Below are 8,981 nucleotides of genomic sequence, written 5' to 3' on the forward strand. Positions count from 1 at the left end.
CAACAAAGACGAGAAAGAAATAAGGAAATGGTGGCCAAAGAACTGCCAAAACTCTGCAAAGTTTGGATTCCAAAGTCTGGAGTTGTGCAAAATCAGCATTCGGAGCCCGTTAAGACTCCGCACCCACAAGGGGGTGGTTCTAAACATGTGACTCCCGACATAACCTTGGATCGCTCAAAGATAATAATAAGTTGTCCTGAGAATGACAACAAGGTTTTACATCCTCAGAAGAAAACATGTTCGTCAAAAGACATCGTTATACCTGGGAGGTCATACCAACAGATGATAGGATTCTCCAGTAATCATACTGATGAGTTATACTATCAAGCTGGGGTTGTGAACAAAACTCGAAAGAGGATTGTCCGAGAAATGAGCTCTCATTGTTTCTGTATGCGACTCATTAGAGCAGTACCGTCGGAATGTGACTACTCCAAACGAGAAGTCATCCCGCAAAGAGTCTCAGTGTTCCAGAGGCTTTTCACCGAAATATTGAAGCCTAAGCCGAGATATTTCCACAAGAGAAGATCAACTGTCCAAGATGACGAATTCCCTGAAATCACCATCAACAAGGCTGATAAAGGAAAATCTAAGCAGCATTCAAGTGAATCAAATCCCGACTTTTCCCCAGGAGGAAAAGTCAATTCAAGAATTGCCCAACGGATGTCTCGACTCCAGTTAGGAGCTATCAGACATAGAGACTACAAGAGAATACAGGAAGGAATGTCTTCGGAGGATGAACTCTCGGACACTTATTCTGCAATCGCTTCTGATGATACAGTATCTAGCACGGGACAAACCAAAGAAGTGTTCACAATCACTTCTGATCAGTTTGCTCAAATGCTTTAAGAAGCTCTAGCCAAGAAACGTGAAGAAATTAGAGCTGAGATGAAGACAGAGATGGAGTTGGCTATCCAACAAATAAGAGAATTGCTAGCTCAACGGCCTCAACCTACTGAGTCCAGTCAGCGAGCTGAATCCAACCGCCACACTCAGAATGTTGTACATGACAGTGATCCAGAAGTGGATGAAGTTATTATGACCGATACACCTCCTAATAACAATAACACTGGGGGTGGTTCAATGGATCCTTCCAATAACGATATTGGGGGTGGTTTAATTGCACCTCTTAATAACACCGGGGGTAGCCCAATTATTTCTGCTCAACATCACTTAAAAAGAGATGAAAATGAGGACAAGAAAATGCAAGATCTTGAAAACAAAGTCAATGCTTTGATGTCCGCTCAGGAAGTAAAGAAGACGGGTATTCCGTGTCCCTATCCAAGAGAATGGGATTCAATATCGTACCCGTCAAAATTCAATCTGATTAACTTCACACCGTTTGATGGGAAGAGCTCGCCTATTCAGCACTTGATTTATTTCAAGTCTCATTTGGGCATGATCTCTGGAAATGAGGCTTTAATGGTCCGGTCATTCGTTGGCACCCTTCGCGGGTCGGCCTTCGATTGGTATCGGCGTCTCAAGCCAGGGAGCATCAATTACTGGGATGACATAGAAAGTTTATTCCTCAGCAATTTCTTCGATTATGATACCGAAGTGTCAATCGGAACCCTTCTGGATAAGAAGCAAAAAGACGGAGAGTCAATTGATAATTTTGTCAAGCGCTTCCGTAATAAAGCAATGAATTGCAGAGATCCTGTTACAGAGGAGTTCATCCTGCAAACATGTCACAATAGTCTCTTCATCGATGTCCTGGAAGCTCTCGGGGTCGTACCATCCACCACTTGGAAAGAGTTAAAACTACGTGGTGAACAAGCTGAACACTTTCTTAAAAGAAAGAAAGCTGAGAAAAGCCAACCGACGACATCTACAATCGATGTGAACGCGACTCTCGATCTGAGGTTCCAAAAGGAGTATTCTTTCCAAGATGATGAAGCTCCAGCCATATTGGAATACCTCCTCGCCAATAATAAAATCGAGCTACCGCCTATTAAAGATCAGGAGGGTGCTAAGATGATTACAGATCCAAACTACTGTGCATACCACAGAAGGATTCTTCATTCCACCAATATTTGCTTTGGACTCAAAAATAAGATCCAAGCATTAATTGACTCCGGCGTCATAATGGCGAAACAAGCCAAATGAAGATGACCCTAACTCCATTGGATACACGAGTATAAACTGTTCTCCTTGACTCCATTGGATACACGAGTATAAACTGTTCTCCTTAACTCCATTGGATACACGAGTATAAACTGTTCTCCCCTAACTCCATGGGATACACGAGTATAAACTGTTTTCCCCTAACTCTGAAGAGTATACGAGTATAAACTGCTTCTCGACACTCCGAAGAGTATACGAGTATAAACTGCTTCTCGATACTTCAACACTCCAAAGAGTATACGAGTATAAACTGCTCCTCGATACTCCAATAGGTATACGAGTCTAAACTTTTTCCCACTCTTGATGGGAAGTTCCTGGAGAATTTTTACATTCTTAAGGATAACCCGGTCATGTAACTCAGCATGATGTTAGACCCAGTTTCGCGAAGAAAGCTGGGGGTGGATGGTTTGTGTAACGAAAGTTCCCACGGAAGAATGCTATATGTAATTTTCTTAGGGATAACCCGATCATTACAAACAAAGTGATAAACACTACATCCCCACGGTGATTTCCGAATACTCCTATGTTGAGATGAGATTCGATCACTTCATTGGATCAGTCTTCCCTCTCAAACTCTCATTTAGTCAAACCTTAAAACGGTTAGGTCCAAAGCCAAAATCCCCTCTCGATTCCTTCAATGAACGAGAGGTCCACAAATTAAACGATCAAACCTTTAAACAGTTAGGATCGTCTCAAAACTCCCACTTGGTCAAAACCTTACTCAGTTAGGACAACAGTTAGGATCATCTTAGAACTCCCACTTGGTCAAACCTTACTACAGTTAGGACCACAACCAAAATCTCCTTTCGATTCATTTTTGCGAACGAAAGGTTTACTTTTGAATTGAGTAATCAAACCTTATGACAGTTAGGGTTATTCAAACCAACCTATTTTCTCTAAGTGGAGATTCCACTGTGAGTTTCCTTTTCATCAGGAGATAGAATATAAAATTCTCCCTCTCCGATTCTGGGTTTATCTCTACCAACAAACAAGAGACCAGGAGATAGAATATAAAATTTTTCCTCTCCATCATCGGGTTTATCTCTACCAACAAACAAGAGACCAGGAGATAGAATATAAAATTCTTCCTCTCCAATTCTGGGTTTATCTCTACCAACAAACAAGAGACCAGGAGATAGAATATAAAATTCTTCCTCTCCGATTCCGGGTTCATCTCTACCAACAAACAAGAGATCAGGAGATAGAATATAAAATTCTTCCTCTCCATCATCGGGTTCACCTCTACCAACAAAAAAGAGACCAAAATACTCCAATAGGTACACGAGTTTAAACTGTTTCCCTACCCTCAAAAGGAAGTTTCTGGAGAATATTACTCTTGATATTCTTAAGGATAACCTAACGAACTCACAAGGGACATACAAGCATCAATATGGAAATACCAGCCTCGATTCAGAATCTCAACAACGGTCCAGCGATAAACGCAGTGCCGGAGAAGCATTAGCTATTCTACAAAGAACTGAATAGACTAATGGATGAAGAGATCAAGAGCCGAAGCCATTTTACAGATTCTTCTACACGATCTACTCAATCAAGTATTGAAAGGATTGCAAATAAGACCTGTCTTATCCAAAGTATCCCAGACTCCTCTATAAAAGAATAAGTCTGGAACACTTTGGAGGGGGTATCTGTAGGCGTCAAAAAATACTAAAAGATATCCAAGCACAGCTCAAAAGGAAGTCATACAAAATGTCAAAAAGAACACAAGTATAGACTGTCTCACACGCGAGACAGTCTTTACTGTCTCGCACGCGAGACAGACTTAACTGTCTCGCCGCGGAGCGAAATTTACTTGTCTCGCACGTGAGACGCTCTCAGAGGGTCAAAAACTACTTTGCAAACCGGCCAACACGTGGGCCGACTAACTGTTACAAGAAACGTGGGAAACGTCGTGGGCGAGAATCACGTTGATACTGCCAAAATAACGAGTTTGAAACGTGGGGAAGGCAGTTTACAACGAAATCACTGCCAGGATATTCCTTTTCGCGAGATGGTGTTTTACTGTCTCGCGGCCGAGACAGTAAACACTGTCTTGCCCGCGAGACAAGAAACACTGTCTCGGTAGCCGAGACAGCAAATGCTGTCTCGCGAGTTTGTTTTCCGCCAACTGTTCCTAGGGGGGGTATTTATAAGCACTTCAGGGCAAACAGAGCAGAGTTCTTGAGCTTCCGGCAATCCCTTGAGATTCGAGCTTTGACTTGATTTCAAGAAGAACGACTATCTTACTTTGATAAGATATCGTTTCAAATTCTCACTTTGATAAACGAAGGAAGAATCATTAAACCCCTCACGATTCAATCAGAATCTGTGATTTGGTGGTCCACGAGTCAAAGCGCTCCTGGCACAGGCAAAGATCCCACGCAAGCAGTGATCCAAACAACGATCCTGCGTTTGTTTCTCAAGAATTATAATTTTTCTTTTGTTGTGTAAAAGAGGTCTTATAAAAAGACTATTCCTTTGAATTTATTGTAATCGATAGAAGATATAATGAATTCCACAACGAAACCAATTTTTGACACAAACACCTGCAACTAACATGTCATCAACATATAGCAATAACACGATATAGCTGGACTCGAACCTCTTGAAGTAACAACAATGATCTGAATAGCATCTGCCATAGATATTGCTTTGCATGAAGTTATCGAACTTCTTATACTACTGTCTTAGAGCCTGTTTCAATCCGTATAAGCTCTTCTTGAGCCTACACACCATCTCTTTCTTTCCTTCCTCAATGAAGCCAACATGTTGCTTCATGTAGATTTCTTCATCCAAGTCACTATGAAGAAAGGCAGTCTTCACATCTAACTGCTTAAGGTAGAGATTTTTAGCAGCTACCAAGCTCAACACCACCCTGATGGCTGTGAGCTTCACAACGGGGGAAAATATCTTCGTATAATCTACTCTGCTGTTGGAACCCCTTCACGACTAATCTGACCTTGTATCTCTTCCTTCCATCACTCTCCTGCTTGACTCAGTAGACCCACTTATTATGTAAGGCCTTCTTCTGTGCAGGTAGCTGGGCTAACTCCCATGTCTCGTTCGAGTGGAGAGAATTCATCTCTTCTTGCATTACATGCTCCCACTACTGAGATTCGCTCACTTGAATAGCCTCCTCATAGTATTCTGGTTCTCCACTATCTGTCAAAAGTAGGTAGTCTAGTGATGAGAGATACCTGGGATTCGGTTTGGGTACCCTGGATGACCTCCTAAGCTCGTCACCCAGGGTAGTCAGTTCTGCACCTGGAGTCTCCTCTGTTCTTTGGTCAGAATTGATGTTGTCTCCTCCATCTGGAAGTTCTTCCAAATCCATATACTCGGATGCGCCCGCATTTGCAGTGGTTCTCCTACTGCTTTGGTCTGCCTTGGCATTGTCCCTATCCTTGTACATCACTTCCTCATTGAATATGACGTCTCGGATCCTGATGATCTTCCTGTTCTTCTCATCCCAAAGACGATACCCGAACTCATCAATGCTATATCCAATGAATGTACACTTCAGTGACTTAGCTTCTAGCTTCTCCCTGACATGGTCACTGATATGGTCACTGATATGGTGACTTAGCTTCTAGCTTGTCCCTGACATGATCACTGATATGGACATATACCACACAACCAAAGACTCTTAAGTGTGAGAGATTAACCTTCTTATCACTCTAAACCTATTTCGGAATCCCAAAGTTTAATAGAACTGATGGCCCGTGATTTATCAGGTACGCTGCTGTATGCACCACGTCCGCCCAAAAAGTTTTTGATAGACCTGCATGTAGACGCATGCTCCTCGCACGCTCTGTCAGCATTCTATTCATTCTTTCTGTTATGTCGTTCTGTTGTGGCCTCCCTGGAGTAGTCCTCTCCAAACGAATCTCGTTCAGAGTACAGAACTTCTTGAACTCCTCAAGTTCATATTCTCCACCATTGTCTGATCTCAGACACTTCACTTTCAGATCTGTCTTATTCTCTACCATGGTTTTCCACTTCTTGAAGATGTTGAACACCTCTGACTTGTGCTTCATGAAGTATACCCACACCTTACTCGAGTGATCGTCGATAAAGGTGGCGTAGTACGCCAAACCGCCAAGAGAAGACACGCTAGCTGGACCCTATATATCTGTATGAACAAGCTCTAACTTGTGAGCTTTAGGTAGTCTTCCACCTTTCAGAAAACTAACTCTCTTCTGCTTCCCGAAGATGCAGTCTTCATAAACACCGACTTCCACCAAATCGATGTTGGTTAGCTTCCCTTCTGAGTGTAGAATCTTCATACCCTTCTTACTCATGTGACCCAGCCTATTATGCCACAGATTTGCACTCTCCTTGCATGCAGCAATCGCGAGGGTGTTACTCGCGTGTGAGGTTAGGTAGAGGGTACCGGTCTTGTTGCCATGGGCAACCACCATTGTATCGTTGGAGATTTTCTACGAATCTCCAGTAAATATTGTAACATAGCCTTCTGCTCCAAGCTGACCAACCGAAATAAGATTCCTCTTTAACTTTGGTACGTGTCTGACATTCTTCAGTGACCACTTGGAGCTCTTCAATTGTATTTTCACATCGCCTCTTCTAATAACACTACAGGGTTCATTGTCCCCCAAGTATACTTTCCTAAAGTCCCCTGCTACATAGTTTTGAAATAGCCTTCTATTAGCAGTGGCGTAGAATGAGGCTCCCGAATCAATTACCCATGAATCGGAATCGCTATCCATAGCGAGAATCAGCATATCTTGCACAATATGAGCCTCCTACTCATTTTTCTTTGGTGCTTTACAGGTAGAAGAAATGTGGCCCTCCTCGCCACAGTTCTAATATTTTCCCTTGATAGGTCTCACCTTCGAGTTTGACCTCTTCTTCTTCGACTTCAATCGATTCCTGTTTTGGTTCCCCCTATTATGGCTTCTGCCTCTCTACTCTAGACTTAGGGCTGAAGCCGGACCTTCTGATTCATTCAATTTTCTTCTAACCTCCTCAGATAGAATCATAGATATCACCTCCTTTAGCTTCAACTTCTCCTTTCCTGCCGAGTTACTGATTGCGGTCACACAACCTGCCTAACTATTCGGCAACTACGATAGTATCAATAAGGTCTGCACTTCGTCATCAAACGTGATGTCGACTGAGACGAGTTGATCAACAATCGTGTTGAAATCACTAAGATACATTATGAAGGAACATCCTTCTGCCATCTTGAGGTTGAATAGCGTCTTTGATGAGATGCACCTTATTTGTAGCTGACGGTTGCTCGAACATCATTGTGAATGCTTCCATAAGACCAACCGTCATCTTCTCCTTTAATATATTGTGTGCTACAGATTTTGTGAGGACTAATCAAACCATCCCCAAGGCTTTTCGATCCAATATTTTCCAGTCCTCGTCGGATTCTTCTTTCTTCTTTCCTTTTGCTTTACCCATCAACGAACGGTAAAGATCCTTCTGATATAGATAGCCCTCCATCTGTGACTTCCAGTAGGCAAAGTCTGATCCGTCAAACTTCTTAATTTTTGATTTGTCTTCTTATGCCATTTCTTACACACACAGATCTGAACAATAGCTCTAATACCAGTTGTTAGGAAATCAGATACATTCTGTTACCCGTTGTTGGGGATTCAAGCTACTAATTATTGGTACAACTGCTCCTTAGCTATTCGACCACCTGCCAAATATGAACCCTCTACGGAATTTACCCTACCGGATCTTGTGTTAAGCAATAGAAATAAGAAATCACACCAAATCAAAAATAATTGCAAGAACAGAGAACACCGAGTTTTAACGAGGTTTGACAACTTGCCTATATCCTCGGGAGCCACACAAATAATTTCCTTTATATATAAAGAAGATTACAAAGTTTGTAACAGGGTAGATCTCAACTTGAGATCTCTCAAAAAGAACCAACAGAAAAACTCTCTGTTGTTCAAATAAGGCGCGAGATTTTACAACAGTAAAATCTCCTCCCTCCCTCCCTCCCTCTCTCTCTCTCTCTCTCTCTCTCTCTCTCTCTCTCTCTCTCTCTCTCTCTCTCTCTCTCTCTCTCTCTCTCTCTCTCTCTCTCTCTCTCTAAAATCGCTACAGGAACTCCTTAAATGAACGAGATTTTCCTCTGAAAATCTCGAGCTCGATTTAATGGCAACCGCCTCAAAGAGTTGCCGCTGAGAAGAAAAATTCGGGGCTGCGCACACTTATTTCGCTGCTCATGGGTTTCCCTTAAATAGGAAAACCCTAGCCAGCTTGCGCCAATTGTTTCCCAACAGCGCAGGCGAAGAAACAGCAGACGACGAAATAAAAGGGGTAGGCGAACATCGATCTCGCCTGCTCAACCCCACGCTCGCCTGCACGTCCCTTTTCGAGCTCAAACCCGCCTGCAACTAGGCTCGTCGACTTCGGCAAACAGAAGGACTTCACAATCTGGCCTGCTCGAGTTCGGCCGATTGGACTTCGCCTGTGTCGACTCGCTAACTGCCTTTGTCGTCCTTCGCCTGTGTTGACTCGCCAGCTGATCAAGATGTCGCCTATAGCTCTCCGCGAGCTAGCCTGAGCTCGTTTTAACTGTTCGACCTCGCCGGAGGTCACCGTCGACGGGGATAAGGTATGGGTCTACACTCCTTTTCCAACAAACCCTTTTATAGTATATATAAAAGAGGATTGGGGTGGTAAAACTTTTGATTACTCTTTTTAACCTTCTCAAATTTGATAATTTTAACTTTAATTATTTTTTTATTTGTTTATCTCAAAGTCTCATTCAACGAGTCTTAAATTAAATTAATTGCATATTATTATAATAATAAGATTTAATTTATTTCTTAGGCTTTAAATATTTTATAACTTATTTAATTAAAAGCATATGTTAT

At 42.4% G+C, this 8,981-nt stretch overlaps 1 protein-coding gene across 1 annotated transcript; it reads right to left on the reverse strand.

The window, feature by feature from the left end:
- Positions 6,243 to 6,539, reverse strand: LOC109847412 (uncharacterized mitochondrial protein AtMg00300-like). The gene has a single exon (XM_020416640.1). It carries the CDS (start codon positions 6,537 to 6,539, stop codon positions 6,243 to 6,245), a length of 297 nt encoding a protein of 98 aa, XP_020272229.1.

Source organism: Asparagus officinalis, chromosome 7 (genome assembly GCF_001876935.1).
Source record: "Asparagus officinalis chromosome 7, Aspof.V1, whole genome shotgun sequence".
NCBI lineage: Eukaryota > Viridiplantae > Streptophyta > Magnoliopsida > Asparagales > Asparagaceae > Asparagus > Asparagus officinalis.